At 38.8% G+C, this 20394-nt stretch overlaps 1 protein-coding gene across 5 annotated transcripts in view; it reads left to right on the plus strand.

The window, feature by feature from the left end:
• The window catches only part of LOC126299091 (Bardet-Biedl syndrome 2 protein homolog), a 159376-nt gene that overhangs the window by 101684 nt on the left and 37298 nt on the right, over window positions 1-20394 (plus strand). For 3 of the 5 annotated variants that reach the window (XM_049990763.1, XM_049990764.1, XM_049990765.1), the window contains 6 exons: window positions 1288-1344; window positions 7911-8093; window positions 8190-8339; window positions 8452-8664; window positions 11117-11283; window positions 16984-17132. In XM_049990763.1, coding sequence (XP_049846720.1) covers window positions 1288-1344; window positions 7911-8093; window positions 8190-8339; window positions 8452-8664; window positions 11117-11283; window positions 16984-17132 — 919 coding nt within the window. The remainder of the gene's footprint in view (window positions 1-1287; window positions 1345-7910; window positions 8094-8189; window positions 8340-8451; window positions 8665-11116; window positions 11284-16983; window positions 17133-20394) is intronic. The other 2 variants (XM_049990766.1, XM_049990767.1) reach the window with 1 other exon arrangement.

The raw sequence follows: 20394 nt of genomic DNA on the forward strand, positions 1-20394 counted from the left end.
AATTGGGCAATCCCTGTAGAGTTGACAGAAAACATGCCACAATTACTCAGCAGTTCAAACTCCACCTGGCAAGCTTAGTTATCCAGAAGATGGTAAACCCTAACAGAAGCATAATTTCAACTAAAGGTCCATCCGTGTCACTGTGAATATGGCTTTAACCAATCTCAAAACTGATATCACAGCTGTAAAAATATATCATCCTGTTCAGTCCTTACTTAATAAAATTTGTGAACTTGAAATTATACTAGAAATGAATTTACTGTTACCAATAACTTCTGCTCAGAAATTGGCTCAACTATCAATCATTTACCTAAGGGTAACTTTAAGCTCTTCGTTTCCATATTTTTGGAGCCCTGAAAAAAGACATTGATGGCCGTTGATTTGTTTTGGATGTATAAGTGCATGCCTGAGTGGCCGTTTAGGTGCAAGCCTGGGTACAATAATGGTTCTGTAGGCAACCACAAACATTTTTCTATGAAGTTAGTGACCGCTTTGTCTCATAGTGCGATAAATTTATTAACATTATGGCAATAGCTTTTGGAATAATAAACAGTTTACGTACTTCTTTTCATCTGTCTCATTTTCGTTTAATCCGTGTGATATTTTATAAGAATACTTTGAGAAAAAAAATAACACGTCAGCAAATATTGCAGAGATGCAGAAAATATTATCAATAGTAAGAAAGTAAAGCCGTCCTCAATCTGTAGGTAGGTTTGAACACCATAGTGTTTTATTAGGTGGTGTCCTTTTGGAGGTGATATGCCCTTGGCTTCTTCTGACTACTGAACTGACGTACTCAGTCAGTTATATGGGGATCTACAGATTAATGTGCAATCTAAACCACAGTACAACATGTTGTTTACATGTATCATCATTTTCCCAGAGATAAAAGGAGTGATAAATGATGAAAATATACTTAGACAAAGGATTGGATACAAGTCCTTTGGATTTGTTGTCTATCATTTACCCACTTAATCACTTAACTGAATACAAACTATAGAACTCAGTGACCCAAATGTATTTTTTATGCGACTTTGGAAAACAAATTGAATCAGAAAGCTGGATGATTTTTCAGTTCCACATCTTTTTTCATTATATAAAATTTGCATAGACACATGTCCCATTACATTTCAGTAATTGTTGCTTACTTTGTTTGATAGTTGTTGCTGTTGATGACTTCCTCAGTGTTTTTGTGATATTTCAGTGTGAATTTTAATGATTAGTTATTGTACAGTTTTATATGTTTCTTGAATACTGTGAGTGTTTGATGTGATATTGTTGTTTTAGGCCAAGACTCGGCTGCAGACTGGAATCTCCATTAATATGGGGAATGAAAAGAAACCGGTAAGTAGCTTGCTTGCTTCTCCTCCTCCTCCTCCTCCTCCTCCTCCTCTCTCTCTCTCTCTCTCTCTCTCTCTCTCTCTCTCTCTCTCTCTCTCTCTCTCTCTCTCTGATTTCAAAGGGTCTTCTGTATGTCCCATAAACACAACATTTTATCTGCAATGTTGTTATGCCACCCCATATAAGGTCTGCTTCTGGCACCATCTGTGACTCATAATAAGCCACCTAGTGACATACGCATCTAATGCAGGATGTAGCTACATGTTGTGAATTGATTAAAGAAAGCCTTCAGATACATTCTGATTAAATCTGACTCTTGGAACAATTTCTCAACCTGAGGGAGAAAACAACCCTAATCCAAATCTCAAATCAAAGAATTAGCCAACTCTACTAGTACTCACTACAGTTCTATATTAACTAGTGTTTTGTGAAAATGCAATACTTGGACTGCTGTCCCATCTAGATTCTAGAAGCAACGATATTCTTTAGTCATGTCTCAAGCAGGAAGCTGTGTGCTGTCTGAGTGGACCTTTATTCCCCTAGGTTCCTGTGGAACTGAGATGGAACCCTCAAACTTATCAAATCCTTATCTGATGGGTGTACTGTCGGGGAGTACTGTATTTACTCGAATCTAAGCTGCACTCGAATCTAAGCCGCACCTGAAATTTGAGACTCGAAATTCAAGGGGAGAGAACAGTTCTAGGCAGCACCTCCAAATCGAAACTAAGTTGGTCCATTGTAATATGAGACACAATTTATGTCGAATGAATGACGATACAGCTACAGTAGTTTGATTCGGGTCATAAGCTTAGCAGTTAAGCTTTACCAGGAATCCATTGCTATGTGTCGGCCGCTCCGTTCGTATTTATATGGGTACCCTTCATTTTTCATGGGCTTCGTCTAGTTTGAATTGATTGCTTATTTTTCTTTGATCTGTTAAGTGCCATTCTCTTTGTTATAAGTGTTTACATCACTCTAAGGTGAAAATGTATTAGTGTACTGTGTCATGCATTGTTTGTCACATTTCGATAACGAGTGTTTACGACTCATCGTCGCTCGCGGCATGGCTTGCTTTTGTGCACACTACCACCGCTTACAATTTAAAAAGAGAGAGAGAGAGAGAGAGAGAGAGAGAGAGAGAGAGAGAGAGAGAGAGAGAGAGAAGAATCGTCTCATTAGCGAAACAATGGCAAGAGACTGCTATTTGTTGTTACTTACTTGCTGCTTTCTTTGATAATGATCAACAAGAACCAAATAATAGACTGTGCATGATTGAAGATGTTCTGAATGAGAGTTTAGTGAAAATTTTTCTCTGTTTGAAAATCTTTGCAGACGCCTCTTTAGTACATCACATTCTGCACAGAGATTAGAGTCAACTTAGATTTAAAAATCTAGTCAATTGCCGTGCTTCATTTCTGACTGTATCACTATTAGGCATAAGAATAATACGATTATAGATATGACATGATATGATTATTCTACGTTTGCTGTTGTTTCACTCTAGTTTCGTAGTTTATTAGGCAGACAGGATTTAAATGAGATAGCAGCGAAAACATGGCAAAATGTTTATATTCGTATTATTCTTATGGTGAAGAGAGTACTGCATGTGATTCACAATTCATAAAAGTTCTTATTAGCAACCATCTCTTCTCACAGGTAGGAAAAAAATCAGAACGCAGAGTTGGCCATATTGACAAACACCCCAAACAGTCTTGCCAGTCGGATTTTCGTAGTACATGGAAATGCTGCTACATTCGAAGATGAACAATACGGAATTTGTATTTACGTCGTTGGATAATGTATGAAAATGCAGTGGTCGAAACTCGAGGCGGAGGAAAAAAGCTTGTCTTCCACCCTTTTATTTTAATTTATTTACTGACTAAGAGGTTTTGACGCCAGTATTTATCTTTATGCCTGCAAAGCATGCCTGTGTAGTGCTACATATATTCGACGGCAGAAGTTCGTTGTGGCGGCACCTACCAACATTTTTCAGAACTTCCGCTTACTTTGCACTCGATTCTAAGCTGCAGGTGGTTTTTTGGATTACAAAAACAGGAAAAAAAGTGCGGCTTAGATTCGAGTAAGTATGGTACTCACACTCACTCATCCAAACAAATGATGGCCAAAGTTTCAAAATCAAAATGTGGGACTTTCATTGTTTTGTTGTTTCACATCCAAACACAACATATCACAATAATATAATGATGTCTTTAACTAGGGTAGAAAATTATTATTGTTGACATTAGTTACTTATTGTACAGTCTCAGTTGGCCTGGAAGCTTAACTGCAGATAATTTCTGGGAAACCTTTTTTTTTTTTGTTAAATTTTGCAGAAGAATGTGTGTCATTCAGGAGCTTCATGTTTTCAAACAGAATATTATATAAATCAACACATGAAGTAACCTGAAAATAAAACTTAGTTACAACTATTTCCTTAATGGCTTCAACACTAAACATCTTCTCTTCATCAATTCATAAATCATTTGTGATTGAGAACTCTCTTTCTGCAGTAGCATTAGTGCAAGGTAGAACCAGTACATAGAGTTATCTTGAGATATAAAGAAGTCGAAATTGATAGACTTCATTCAGCTTGGTTTAATCAAAGAGTGTATTTTCATTATTTTTTGGGTATGACCACATGTACTCTTCATTTGGTTATCCTACACATTGCTTAAAAACATAGACTGCCACCTTCAGTTCTTGAACGTCGCCAGAACACGACATGGCAGGGTTCCTCTGATTTTGGGTTAGGCCATACGTACCTAAATGTATATAGTGCTACAAATACCAGTGGGTTGGCCATAAAATGCTGAGTTGTGGAGGTGAAACAACTTGTGGGAAGTGTGAAAAGGCAGCCCATGAATCTGGAATTGATTACCCATCTCTGGCAATATGCACCAACTGCTTTGGCAGCCACCCAGCCTGCAGCAGAGACTGCCCTGTTTTTGCTGAGCAATGCAAAATTCAGGAAATAAAAGAGAGCAAGTGGATCCCTTATGCAAAAGCCAAAAAGGAATATAAGATGATGAGACCCCACTTTTGCCACTTTTTATGCTTTCTTGGTGCAGAAAGCTGTTCCTAAGGTCAATGCTTCGACACAAATGATGTTCAGCATATCATTATCCACCACCAGCACGTGTACATACCATACCAAAGCAAAGTGAATAAAGACATAGTGACCTAGGCAGGTACGACAGAAGAGGCCGCAGCATTTTCCCAGTGAACCTAGAAAATACACCCCAAAAGCACAGTGCCTCTCAATGCCCCCTTTCCCTCATACTTGAAGGGAAAGGGAGCAGTGAAAGGGTCATGCCATTTGGGTCAAAAGCTGTCCCAGGTACCATCAGATATCTTTCTGGTATGTCTAACTGGTGAGGAGGAGATCATAGATTTCGATGCCTAGTCACCGGACTCAGGCAGCCCCTCCAGTCCTGCTCAGTCTATGAGTGCCTCACCACCTCAAGGGAAACTTGCATTCATTAAGTCGGTTTGATCTGGATTTTTACTATAGTGTTTTAGCACATGAGTCATAGTGCAAGAGATATTGTATTTTAAAGTCAATCCTTTGCCCTTCTTAAATGAGTTGAATTATGGTGCAGTGAACACAGACTGATGTAAGTTAAGGAGAGGGTCCATCTTGGGTGCTCCATCAAACTGTATATGATGTCATATGATGTAAAGGGTACTTCAGTAGTTGAGAGAGGATCCTTCTGCCATGATCCTAAATTACTGTAAATCAATGAGTTATCCTTAAGGTACATCCACACAATGCTGTTTTCCTCTTCAAATTTGTGTGTGCACTCACATTCCAACAGTGCAAGCATGCACATGTATTAGTTCATACCTAATTTGTTCAAATTGGATATCATGTGTTGTAGCACATTGGTTCCCAGGTTGGGAATCTCTTGTGCTGTATAACAGACAACAGTCAGCTGGGGCCCATATATATTTCATTGTGTAGTGTGGCGGCATACTAACTTTTTACCATAGTAGCTCACAAAGATAACCCAAGTAAGTAAATGATGTTTATAGACTTTCATAGATATGTTGAGTGTGTGCTTATTAGATGCTGACTGAGGATTTTTGGTGGGGTGAAATATATATAGACTGGTGTAATGATACTTTTTAATCTTGTATGTTAAATATTAGTTTGTGAAACTGAACAGTGAAAATTTACTAATATAGTTTCCAACAGTTATTTGCTTTAATTTGAAGATAGGCGGTTAGGAAAGCACACTGTATGGCTCTGAAATGAATTCCCTAATTTCGTGTAAAGTTTCCAGATTCAAAATTTTGCTTATTTATCTAAATTCTTAGTTATTGGCCTAATTGGATAACGAAGAGTGTTATTTGGTTAAGAAAAATTGGGGTAACAAAAGTATGACATCAAGCCTGGGAATTAAATGAGTTGAAGTGCCCAAATGATGAAAGTAATTGTGGACGTAACCAGACTTTAATTACAGTTATTTTTAGAGTAAATTAGTTTCTTGAAAAATTAATTTTATTGCTAGAAAGTATGAAATTTGTTTTTTCTAATGAGTGATATCGATCCTGTCAAAACTACTGATTTGCTCACACTAATTGTTACATAGCATGCCATTACTAATGTCTTTTAATTAACAAGGTTTTAAACAAAACCACATGTACCATTTTAATCAGCAGACTGTGCACTATCACATGGATAGTAAAATTATGTGAATGTACAATATTTTGGCATTTTTAAGTACCATATGCACTGCCTACATAGTAGTATATATAAACAGATTCAGATGAAAGATAAGAGGGAAAAATTAGTTATTTAAGAGAAGCAGAGTAATAGTAATTGTAATAACTCCACTTTGCTATATTTCACTCTGTTTCTCAGTTTCAGGAATAATCACCGAAATACTGAAATACTGTGATTCGAGCCGTGAAATAAATAACTAAAATTGGTATATAAGTTGCTGCCTAGCAAAATATTATTTCCAGCCTTATCACTGCAGAAATTGCATTACGTATAAGAATGTATTGTTTAGAGGTACAAGTTCTCAGTTTCTCAAGCAGAAAATCTGAAAGCTTGCTGTAACTGCCTCATGAAATTTGCAAACAAAATATCACTGTCACTTTTTATGTCTTATACTGTACTTCTGTTATTTAAATATTGTGTGACCGAAAGTTGCCTTCATGGTTTTTGTCACCTTTCATAACAGTAAACATGGCACAAATTAATGCGCAAAGACATGGATGCACATCAGACTACTTTAACTGTGAGCCAATGTGTGGACATGATAGCGCACTTGCATACAGTATGTTCTATTCACTAAGTTTTGCGCATGTGTTTTGTTCCCATGCATTTGCACTAGGACAAAAGGAAAGATGCATCATTTGGACATAACATTAGAACTCTCAAATGGGGCACATGAGATCTTAGACAATTGAGCTTTCCAATGAGTAGCTAAGTAGGATATGTGGAATATACTGTGATATAATGAATAATTTCATTGAATTCTTGTACTTTGTTATTAAGGCAAGGTGATGCATCTATGGGAGGAACTATGTGGGTTGAAACCAAGCACTTAATAGTGACATTCCACCGTTACTGCCATACCAGTGACATAATGCTCTAAGAGAATTCAAGGCGTTGCCCTGTGATGCTTAGAGCCCTCCTCCTGCTCATAGGACAGACTGTTGTGGAATGAATATGACCTTTTCATTTTAACTGAAAACAGTGTGTATTTTTTGTATAGTACACACTGATTTGAACAATTTTTTTTAAATCATGCTCACTCATCCGTATTTTACAGGTTTAGTATTTCATTTCAGTATAAACCTTTCATTCTGTGAGCCGGCCGTGGTGGCCGTGCGGTTCGAGGCACTTCAGTCCAGAACCGCGTGACTGCTACGGTCGTAGGTTGAAATCCTGCCTCAGGCATGGATGTGTGTGATGTGCTTAGGTTCGTTAAGTTTAAGTAGTTCTAAGTTCTAGGGGCTGATGACCTTAGATGTTGAGTCTCATAGTGCTCAGTGCCATATGAACTTTCATTCTGTGACAGAGTTTGCACTGTTATGCAACTGCCTGACAGATAAAAACTTTTTGCATGTGTCTCATATCTTTGGGTTTTTCTTAATGCCATAAACAGTTGCTATATTACATTACAAAAGGCAAAGATTCGAATTTGAGTGCCTCCCCCCCCCCCCCTCCCCCGCCCATACATACACACACATACTGGCTATGTTCACACCAGTAGAGCTGCAGAGCTGGTACACTATAGTCAACCAGAGCAATGTAACCGTGTTTGTGTGGAATGTGACTAAAAAATAACACATTTGTAAAACGAGATGGAAATTACAAAATGTAAACTTGTTTATTTCTAGTATGACTAGTGTTAGAAGGTGGTATGCAAATCAAATATCACCTTTTTCTGACAAATTATACAATATGCTGACACTTCTTTTTTCATAAAATGGTGTAATTAATGAAAGTAATAGCAAACTGTTGAACTTCCTACAGTTTCATAAATTTAAGTACGTATTTATTTATTCTTAGACTTGGGTGAAAATGTATTCTAAATCTTTTGCTTCATTACTAGGGTCACATTGAAGTCGCTCTTGCAACAAACAATGAAACTGTAATAAGAGTTGTAATGGTATTCGCTGAGGGCATATTTGAAGGTGAGACACATGTTATCCACTTAAAAGAATCAGAAATATCATCTAATGTGAATGTTGCACTCTATCCTCCAAAGGATGTGCCAGTAGACATTCACATAAAGGTAAAGTATTAGTTTTGCACAGTGTGTTCAGTTAATAGGATATACACTTTCATTTTTCAAGATTCTTTATCATTGGTCAACTTTATGTGTATGTAGGCCTTGGTGGGTTATCGTGGAAGCCAGCATTACCATGTTTTTGAGCTTACAAGGCAGCTACCACGTTTTGCTATGTATGCTTTATGCGAGGAGCCGGGTAATTTACCCTCCAGCTATGTGTCATTCTCTTTAAATGAAAGGGTGCAGAGGGTAAGCACTTGTTAAGTTTGGAATATTTGTTCCATTGAATGACATGAAAACTGTCATATTTATTCTGTAACATAAATCAATCAGATATTTTTCTTTTGTTTCATGCATCCAGATTGCAATGTGGATTAATCAGAATTTCCTGGTTTTGTCAGATATTGAAGCAAACAATGAACTGAATGTGACATTTCTTTCACTAAGAGACAACACGAGAGTAAATATATCAATGCAACCAGAAAATAAGTTTGTTATTGCAACACACAGCATGGCTGTTGCAGGTGATATCGTACAATCCCTTGCAGCTTTTTTAAATTTGGATGAATTGCAGGTAAATTCCAGAAAAGTTATTTATGAGTTTTGATGATTTGCAATGTAGTAAGGGGCATACAGTCACAACATTGTGTTTTGTTTGTTAAACTTATTGTAATGTGAGTCATGTTAGGTCAAGGACCTCCCATTATTATTTTTGTTTGAAACCCATTGCTACTGTAATAATGGGGATGACAAAAAGGTAATCTGTTTTAAATGTGACACTGAGAAAAAGGTTTTATATTTCTTCATTTTTAATCTGGAAAATATTTTAATATATCTACCATATGTTGTTTACACTTCTCAACAAGTACTTATAAATAGTAGAATTTTGAAATGATAGAAAATGATTAAGTGGACATATCACTCACCAATGCTACAGTGAACCTGTCAATTCATGTGAGTGTGTCTGTCCCCTCATCACTTTTAAGTTCCATTGTGACTATACTTTGTCATTTATCTAGTATTTTACATTATTGTTAATTGATTGTAAAATCGGGTTCAAATCTGTACCCCATAATCCTGGAGCTTTTAAAATTACTTCTTGTTGATGTAATACACATTCTTCAACAAGGTTATAGCTGATTTCCTCCTCTATCTTTGTCTGTGGAAGTACTTTTTTTCTCATCACGTTAATATCAATGAAAGCTTAAATTCCAGGAATATTCATTTTGGAGTGAACACAATGTAAAGAATACAATATGTTTCAGTGGCTATTCACTGTGGGGTTCCTGTTACTGTAGATGAGTTGTTTGTTGGAATGAAAAAATTATTCTGTGGAATCCACGAGAATATTATATTGAGAGTAAACTTGACACACATCAAGAAATAATGTAGGATCTGCAACAATAAAATTGCTCTCTGTTGGAAGAAACAGTTTAGATGGGAGACATCTGCAGATAGGGTTTTGAGGAGATACCAGAATGGTCTGTTTTGCTCTTCTCTTTGGGATTATGATAGTTAGGATTCCAATTTGTACGTAATTTAGACCCCCTGGGCATCTGTAAGGTATCTGATTTATCACCAAAGCTGAAATCTGCAATGTGTGATACTAAACTAATCCTTGGTGATATGTTTACCTGTCACTTCAGTTATAGCTCAAACTATTGCAGTAAAGCAGTTAGGAATCCTTTGGACAGAATTTTTTGTCTTGCTTAAAACATTTTTCATAATTTGGAATATTAACTAGGTGGATTCCCTGTGGTATGAGAAAATTCTTTACTTATACACAGTGATCTTCTTCAAAAGTATCTGTTACAGGTTTTACACTTAATTGATATGTTGGTGTTTTTGACCTACTTGATGTTGCATCGTTATTTCATCTCACAGCCACTATGAAAAAAGTTAGACCAATAAACAGTCGCTATGGTTCGCCATTAGTTCATCTCAAATATCACTTAAAGCTGTGTGGATTTCTGTCATGTTACTATCTAAATGTATGAATTTTTATCTTGAAGTGTCACAGTACGTAGGATCAATACAGGTTTCAGTCCAAGCTGAAGAACAGATGCTGCACAGATGAAACAAAATAGTCCTTCCTCAAGCCAACCTTCAAATAAAATTTGCATCATTCCAGGTATTGTTGTGCCATCCAGTCATCAGTATTGTCACCATGTGCATTATTTCTTCAATTATTCATATCACTTTAGATCTCTCTCTCTCTCTCTCTCTCTCTCTCTCTCTCTCTATATATATATATATATATATATATATATATATATATATATATATATATATTCTAATTATCACACTTGTCTCTGACTGCATAATCTCTTAGGTAAATTACTTTTTATGTAAAGTGTGGTTTACACTTTTATACAGTTACGTGAATCCTGTTATGGCATCTCACATGTTGCTACACAATTCATTAGTTCTTTTCTTTCAGCTTATAATGTTTCAAGAAAATAACTTAAAATAAAGACTAGTAATTTAGAAGAGAAGTGAATTATAAGGAAAATAGTAACGCAAACATGAAAAATGAAGCCAGACAATAATAAATCACTTGAAGGGATTAGATGAACTCGAGTCCAAGTTCAACTATGTTTTATAGTTTCCTAAGAACATGTTCCAGAATGCTGATAACTTGTAGCTGTCAAACAGAAAAATCCATTTTTCTAAGTTGGCATATCTGAGTGCCAGACTGAAGACATTGGTTCAACCATCAATACTGCAAAAGATTTTCAGTTTGTGTAAGGAACGACACAGGACTCATTCAGCCATATGAGAACAACTGAAGAGCTACCAGAAGGATAAGTGGTGGCTTTTATTTCAAAACCTGACATTAACAGCCATGGCATAGTGTTTTACCTTTTGCTCGCCAATGATGCTGCTGGTATTACGAAGAGTGGTGCAGTCTCCCTGTGAAATTACTTTCTGGTAGTGCTAGGTGTCAAACAATAATTAGATTAATATTTGTAATGTCTAGTTAATCTGTTTATATATTTTGTTTAGTTAGCATATGTGTGTTACAGGTAAAGGCAGAATTTTCTGAAGAAGAACAACGAATTGCTGTTTTGCTTCAGCAAGTAAGTGATCTTCAAGAAACCAGGCTTCGTTTGGCAGCAGAAATGGCAGACCATTCTGGACTTGTTCGTAGCTTGGTGATGCGTGCAGAAAATGCCCAGCACTTGGGAGATGTGTATGTTTTGCTACTATTTCATATTTCATTTGAAATTCACATTAGTTTAGTTATTTCTTCTGTTAAAATGTCTTGCTTATTAAATCACAGTTGATTTATTTTCCTAAAATTGTTTGTTTGCACTAAAGCTACATCACAAGTGACTGTAATTCAACAAGTTTCTTATCTGTAATCTCCCCTCTTCTTAAAGAAAAGCACCAAATGTAGCCCAGTCCTGTAAACTACTAATTCATGGATTAGTATCTCTCTCTCTCTCTCTCTCTCTCTCTCTCTCTCTCTCTCTCTCTCTCTCTCTCTCTCTCTCTGGTTGGTGTGTGTGTGTGTGTGTGTGTGTGTGTGTGTGTGTGTGTGTGTGTGTGTGGGTGGGTGGGTGGGTGGGTGGGTGGGTGGGTGCGCGTTCGTGGGGGGGGGGCAGATATTTGAGAGTGAGAGAGAGCAAGTATGTCTGTCCAGAAAGAGGGCTGTGTCCAAAAACTTCTCAATCTGTCATGCTTTATTGTGTGTGTGTGTGGGGGGGGGGGGGGGGGGCGGTATATTTGAGAGGGGGAGATAGCTTGTAAGTCTGTCTGGGAAGAGGGATTTGCCCAAAGACTTGTCAGTCTGTCATGCTTTCTTGTGTGATTGTTTGCTGCCCAGTTACTCTTATATTTACCGAGTAGTAACCTATTCATATGGGAATTTGAAAATCTGCTGTAATGGGGGAGATGTCTGACAATCACTGAAAATTTTGTGTATAGTTCAGCTTGCATTGATTATAAGCTGATTTCCAGACTGACTGATTTTACTGTTGCGTGGATCATCTGTTTCTGCCTCAGACATGTTTTACTCCATGTATTGAAGAAACACGTGACAATATAATATGATGATTAAGTTTTTGGCTTTCATGTAATGTTGTAAAAGCATAATTGTAGCTGCTAATGTAAGAATGCAGTTGCTGTTATATTGTTGTAAGTGGATTATAAACAAACAACTATTCAGTTAATCAATGGCAAAATTAGTTTCCTCAATTTTTCTTTGTAGGAATACCCAACTCTAAGCTGTGTGTAAGCATGAGTATTGTGTACAGGCATGCCATATGATTCCTGAAATGCTACCACATGAGCCATATGAATCTAGTGTTGAGGCTCTCCCCAACCAAACTCCATAGGTAGGAACATTCTGTTATGTGCAATATTTATTAAATATTTTATTTTGACATTTGTGCATATTATTTCTGTTTATTTATTATTTTATTTTTCAACTACAGTACTTTTTTTTTCCTCTGTAAACACTTTTGGATTAAAGAAGACCACTCACAGATAAGCAGATGTGGTCGAATTGTTAATAGCACACACGAACCAAAAGAAAACTTACGAGCTTTCATTTGTGAGTGCCTATTGATGGCTCAGTGCTTCTGGTTTTCAGTGAGGGTCTCCTTTAAGCCAAAAGTATTTACATTCTACCAACACTTTCCTACAACATTTGTACTTTCTGTCTACATTCTGTCTGTGTCTCCCTTCCCCATGTCCTGTCTGATCTTGGTTTGTTCACACAGTTTAACTCCATTTATTGACAAGTTACTTTCACCTCCAAACACTTAGCAAACAGATCAACATAAAGAAAGGAAAAATCTAAAATTACCGGGAAGGAGAGGGACCACAATGAGTATTACGTATATTGTTACGTACCTAGAAATCTGCAAATAAGTACATTCATGTTATTATCAGAACTCTTTCATTGTCTGTAGTATGTACCTTCAACTAAGAAGGAAATTAATACCATTTTCCATTGTTCTCACAGTTCACAAAAGGCTTTTAACAAGGCAGCAATTATCACTCATCACTTTTTATTAGTGGCTGTAAACATCCTGCCAAAGCATTGGTATAAAAAAATGGAGGTTCAGTTATTCATCTTCTGTTCCGTAATGAGAAGTAGTAGGCATAAAAAGTAGTTTTTCTTATCGGAAGTTGTGTTTGTATCCTTTCGAGTATATTTCATCTTAACAAATACTTTGACGCAAATACAATGGAATCTTAATGCTTTGCCCTCATATTATTCATTTTCTATATTAATAGTATCCTTTGGTATTTGGAGATAGGGAAAATTAGCAGATACTTTTATATCCTGTTTGTATTTTTTGTTACTGTTGTATTATTTCTTGACTTGGTACTGGTCATATAGAAAGTGAATAAGCAAGAACAAGTATTAATGGACATGAACATGATTCACCACTATGTACAAGGCAAGTTCTTTATAATTTTCAGGAATTAGATAGTTTGCACCTCTGTCACTGCTCCACTTCATTACAACTGATGTCATGCATTTAACAAGTGGTTTTATTTTTCAGTTCTTTTTGTCAAGGTCTGAAAGTCGCCCAATGTTATTCTACCACCAATCCCACTGTGTTAGTTTTTGACACTTTCTCTTAACACTTACTAATGAAACTCAACTGTGGGTCTCAAAAGATTGTGTTCTTATTTATAGATACATAAAGTATTCTAGCAAATTCTAAATTTCTGTGAATAAGTCACAGATCTTTCCAGAAATCTCCAGTGTTAGATTATAAATAATTGTAAGAGGTGGGAATTGAATCAGTGACCTGCACACCACTAGACAGCCAGTGACAACTGCTACACTACAGCAGATAAAATGTTGCATGCATTTTATTGCTTTTGTTTTGCCCTCCAAAACCATAAACAATGATTCGGGAATATTAGAAAGGGAAATGGAGCATGATACAAACCATAGAGTGGTAATAGCAAGATTCTTTGAAATTGTTTCTTACTTCCCATCCTCATATCACATTATTTAATGTGTGCTAGATCAGTAATATTATTTCAGATTTTAGTAGTGTAATTGTGTACTTCCATAACTGCCACTGTCATTTAGTTCAGATATAGATGTGACAGTTTGTTCATACTGTGTCTGAGCAGCAGCAGCAGCAGGAGTAGTAGTGTTGCTGGCCTCATCATCTAAAGTAGGATACTTGTCTATGTACTAGTAAAACTAATACTCACTCTCCCCCCCCCCTCTCTCCCTTCATATTCCCCCCTCCCTTCCCCTCCCTCACCCTCTCCCCCTCCTCTCCCTTTCCTTCCCTACCCCAGTTCAGTTGATATTTTTTTTCTAAGAGACAGGTTGTTGTGAGTTCCTTTAGACTGATTCCTTTTTTATTGTCCACTGTCTGGGTAGCTAGACACTGTGTTGTCAACTGGTGCAACAGCCTGCAACCTGCATTTGAGGGTGGCATCATCTCCTGTCATTACAAACATGTTACATAGCATGTCAGGTTGTAGGATTGCTGACGTGATCAACAGGGGATACCCATCTGTCCCACAAATGATACCTGAAAATTACTTTATAATCTGTATTGTAGGACGAACACTATCCCAGAAACCAGTTACTAGAATGGCCCAAGTATCAAATATGGAGAATAAACAAATGTGTAGAAATTGAATACTGAAGTATTCAGGCCTAAGGCTCAGAAGCCACCCTTCTCCAAGAAACTTGTCACCATTACACAATACTTGAAATCTGATGTAGAAAACAGTTTCTTTTCAGAGACATGTGGAGACCTACTGGTAAGATAAATAAGACTTCTATGTGGTGGGTTTTAAAAGCAAATAGAAATATTAAGTCTAGTGATGTCAAAAGTGATTCCAACCATGAGATTATATGGCTGAAGATACCCAGTGACCCAGTGCAAATGGGCTTTTTGTTGGACTGGTAATTGGATGTTTTACTGGCTGCTGGTCTTAATTGCATTAAACACAGTCATTTCAAGAGGGTGATCTTAATTTGGCAAGCTTTGACAGGAAATATGTGCTTTGAGTGCTAAAGACAGACTTCCAAAATATTACTGAACACCTAATTAGATAACTGTCATGAACAACTAGTTTTACAATCCAAATGTGGGGGGAAAAGTATTTAGACCCCCAAACTAGAAACCAACCTAACCTTTTTGAAGGGGTTAACAAAAAGACATGATTTAGTGACCATGATGGTATTATAGTCAAAGGAAGATTGGGGGGTGGGGGTGGTGGTGGGGGAGAGGAGTGGTGTGGTATTTGCATATGCTGCCTCCCATCCCCCTCCAGTAGCACAAGGACCAGTGCTGAAAAAGACCAGATCCTCCTAACTCAGCCTAAAAATGATGCACTTTTTTCTATTTTTCGAACAGCCCTAAATGTCATAAATCTTGGTATTAATCATAAAAAGCACCATAAACAGTTTAATTAAGTGGTAACAGACAACAGCTTCAGATCATTGAAAGATTCCCCCCCCCCCCCCCCTCCTGAAAAAAGTTAATGGTGGAGGTAAGAAGAATGGGTGACCTAACAGTCCTTTTCCAGGCTGTTCCTGGCTGCATAGCTAAAATTCATGATCGAATTTTTAAAGTTTTTGATTCATTTGATATACAGTCTAGAAAAAGCATATGCATAATATTAATAAATGCAACTAGTAAACAAGAACTTTACTGTAATATACTTTGCATCAAGTTAACATTCATCAAATTTTATTACCGAGTGATCTGATAAGTATTTCATAGTCCCAACGTAACATCATATGCATAATATTAAGTCCTGCGACCTTGCAGAGAAGTGGCTGTATGCCTCTCGAAAATAAAAGTTAAACACCAATCTTACTCTTCTACATCTCCAGAAAAGCATCCGTTCTGTTTGATGTCCAACAAGTACTCCACCTTGCCCCATCTCATTTGCTGCAACTGTCTTTGCTCCTCTCCCACATGCACAGTCATTAGTCTCACAAATCTGTAGACAGTGCCAAAATTACCATTGTCAAGCCATTTGGCTGAGTTAAATAAACAAATTACAGAATGTGTGTTAAGATGTTGACTAATTCCATATAAAACAAGATATGACTGTTTAAATCCTTATTCACATAAACTTATTTTAGCAATAAGCTGGTGTTATGGCCTGAGGTGCAGTTTTGTATGATAGCAGGATCACTATTGTGTTTGTTCCACACATCCTGACTACAGAATTGTACATCAGCCTGGTGATTCAATTGTTCTGCCATTCATGAACACCATACCAGGGTGTGACTTCCAACAGGATAATGCTCACCCACATACAACTATTGTAACCCAATGTGCTCTACAGTGTGTCAGCATGTTGCCTTGGTCTTCTGGATCACCAGGTCTGTCTTCAATTGGGCACATATGGGACATCCTCGGATGACCGCTTCAGGCAAATGCCAGGATGGTTCCTTTGAAAGGGCATGGCTGGCTTCCTTCCCCATCATTTACTAAACCAATGGGACCGATGACCTCACCGTTAGGTCCTCTCCCCCTTATCAACCAACCAACCTTAGATGACAACTCCAGCATCGTCCACAAACAGTATTAACCATCTCTGTATCCACTGACCAAGTGCAACAAGCATGGAATTCCACCCCGCAAACTGACATTTGGCATCTGTACAATAGAATACATGCATGTTTGCAATGTTCTGACAGTTATAACAGTTATTAGTTTGCCAGCATTTCACATTTTCAATGGCTTATCTCATGCTTAAATTAATCTGTGATCGTGCAATGTTTATTCCTTTAATATGTTACCTAGACAAATGTATTCCCTAAATTTCATTATTCTGAATTAATTATTTTTGATGTTGTAATTTTTTTCCTTCAGTGTATGTGACTCCATTTGATGTGGCTTTTTTTTAAATTTCTAGTGGTTAACTGAATTTTATATTGCAGTAAGGATGTTCGGAGATGGTATGCAGAACTGAATTACATTAGCACTGACTTGGTACGGGGTTATAACATACGCTGCACGAATCATCAAGAACTTGTAGAAGCTCTGAAACAAGTCAATCTCGTAATTGAAAAGGCAGCTAAGCTAAGAGGTAAATTGAAGTATTTATTTGTGTGTGTGTGTGTGTGTGTGTGTGTGTGTGTGTGTGTGTGTGTGAGAGAGAGAGATACAATTGCAATAAGCAGCACTGGTGATCCAATACATTATGACCGCTATTCCACCCATCATGTGGTTGATACTAGCTGGTGGTGTTGCAGGCACATGCCATCATGCCATGGTAAGGAAAGCATATGAGTGAAGCAGAGAGAAATGGGGAATTATTCTAGCAACATTATAGGCCAAAAAAGCAGGAAATCAACTGACATAAGTAACTTTGACAAAGGCCAAATTCATATGCCCATCTCCTGGAAATAAGCATATCAGGAAAGATGAAGCTGGTCGGCTAGTCACACTCTACTATCATGAGCATCTACAGAAAGTGGTTGAAGGATGGTGAAACACAAGTTGCCCGCTGTGGATGCTAGGATAGGCAGTGATCTGTGGCAGGTGTGATGACAGATTACAGTGCTGATGGTGCAGATACAAGTGTTTCTGAGCACACTATTCAGTGCACATTGTTGAATGTGTTGCTACACAGCAGACACCCCCCTCCCCTCCCCTCCCCCTCCCCCTCCCCCTCCCCCTCCCCCTCCCCCACCTCTCCATCACCTCCAGCCCACTGTGCTCCCATGTACTGCCTATGATATTGTCAATTATGATTGCAGTTGGCATGAGATTATTGAGATTGGACCTCAGACCAATGGAATCATGTCTCCTGATCAGAAGAATCATGTTTCTTATTGCAGCAGTGGATGTTCGTATCCGGATATGCTGCAATCCAGGTGAACTCCTGCTTGTAATGTGCACTGTGCCACAGATACAGGCCAATGGGGGCAGTATTATACTATGGTATATATTCACTTGGGCTTCCATGGAACCTGTGGTTGTAAGCAAAGGAAATATGACAGCTGTCGACTGTGCGAACATTATTGCATATTACCTGCATTCCTTCATGCTTCTCGTCTTCTCCAATGGTGATGGTATCTTCCAGCAATATAAATGTCTGTGACATGGTTAGAATTGTTCTATAGTGGTTTGAAAAGCATGATATTGAACTCACATTGATGTGTTGGCCACTAAATTCACCTTATCAGAACCCATCTTGGGACTTTATTGGCCACCAGCTCTGTGCCCTCAAACCACTGGCCCGTGATTTACAGAAACTGCATGATGTGTGCATAGACATCTGGTGCCACATACCTCCAGAAAACTACTCGGGACTTGTCAAATCCATGCCATGTATAATAACTGCTGTATTGAATTCCAAAGATGATTGAATAGGTAGTCATAGTGTTTTGAATCATCAGTGTGTCTGACTTATCTGTATTTATACCAAAAATTCAGTACATGACAATACACACATAATTAGAATCACAGAGTTTTTGATCTTTGTCTTCTAAGAATTCAGTATTATGTTATGCCTACCAGTTCGATAATTAGTGCATCTAAACATTATAACATGAAATAAGATATACCTGAAGAATTGCCATCCTTGTGGGTGGTAGGCTCAACACCAACAAGTAACTGATACATTGTTTCCCCACACATCTTCATTATGTGAAATACCAGACAAATTTTGAGACCAGGGAAACAGAAGCACACATAGTTATTCAAAGGAGGTGTTCACATTCCTCGACATGTGTGACCGGACATTCCTCTGCCAAAATATAGTATGTGTTGTTGCATGAAAGAGAAACAGTACTACAGACTCATAAGCCACCATGATGTAGGTGTTGCTGTTTAGATTGCCTTCAGTATCTTAACAAGAAACTGCCCACATAGCCTCATGTGTGTTGACATGGCTGCTTTCGGGACGGAGAGGTATGTCGGCCTGGGATCGAATCCACTTGGCAGATTAGCAGTGGAGGGTTGGTGAGCTGACCGGCCTGGATGACTCTTTTAAGTAGTTTCCCACATCTCACAAGATGGATACTGGGCTGGTTCCCTATTTCTGTCCAGGTGCATGAATAGGAGACTGATGACATTAGATGTTTGGTCACATTAAACATTTACTCAACATTAGCAGCCTCACCACACAGTTGTGTGGTGAATCCAAAGGTGCTCCAAACCATCACACTTGGTATTTGTCTTCTGTGCTGTCACTAATGCAGACTAACAGGTTTTGGTCATCATGATAGCATGTAACATACACTCCTGGAAATTGAAATAAGAACACCGTGAATTCATTGTCCCAGGAAGGGGAAACTTTATTGACACATTCCTGGGGTCAGATACATCACATGATCACACTGACAGAACCACAGCCACATAGACACAGGCAACAGAGCATGCACAATGTCGGCACTAGTACAGTGTATATTCACCTTTCGCAGCAATGCAGGCTGCTATTCTCCCATGGAGACGATCGTAGAGATGCTGGATGTAGTCCTGTGGAACGGCTTGCCATGCCATTTCCACCTGGCGCCTCAGTTAGACCAGCGTTCGTGCTGGACGTGCAGACCGCGTGAGACGACGCTTCATCCAGTCCCAAACATGCTCAATGGGGGACAGATCCGGAGATCTTGCTGGCCAGGGTAGTTGACTTACACCTTCTAGAGCACGTTGGGTGGCACGGGATACATGCGGAAGTGCATTGTCCTGTTGGAACAGCAAGTTCCCTTGCCGGTCTAGGAATGGTAGAACGATGGCTTCGATGACGGTTTGGATGTACCGTGCACTATTCAGTGTCCCCTCGACGATCACCAGAGGTGTACGGCCAGTGTAGGTGATCGCTCCCCACACCATGATGCCGGGTGTTGGCCCTGTGTGCCTCGGTCGTATGCAGTCCTGATTGTGGCGCTCACCTGCACGGCGCCAAACGCGCATACGACCATCATTGGCACCAAGGCAGAAGCGACTCTCAACGCTGAAGACGACACGTCTCCATTCCTCCCTCCATTCACGCCTGTCGCGACACCACTGGAGGCGGGCTGCACGATGTTGGGGCGTGAGCGGAAGATGGCCTAACGGTGTGCGGGACCGTAGCCCAGCTTCATGGAGACGGTTGCGAATGGTCCTCGCCGATACCCCAGGAGCAACAGTGTCCCTAATTTGCTGGGAAGTGGCGGTGCGGTCCCCTACGGCACTGCGTAGGATCCTACAGTCTAGGCGTGCATCCGTGCGTCGCTGCGGTCCGGTCCGGTCCCGGGTCGACGGGCACGTGCACCTTCCACCGACCACTGGCGACAACATCGATGTACTGTGGAGACCTCACGCCCCACGTGTTGAGCAATTTGGCGGTACGTCCACCCGGC

Source organism: Schistocerca gregaria, chromosome X (genome assembly GCF_023897955.1).
Source record: "Schistocerca gregaria isolate iqSchGreg1 chromosome X, iqSchGreg1.2, whole genome shotgun sequence".
NCBI lineage: Eukaryota > Metazoa > Arthropoda > Insecta > Orthoptera > Acrididae > Schistocerca > Schistocerca gregaria.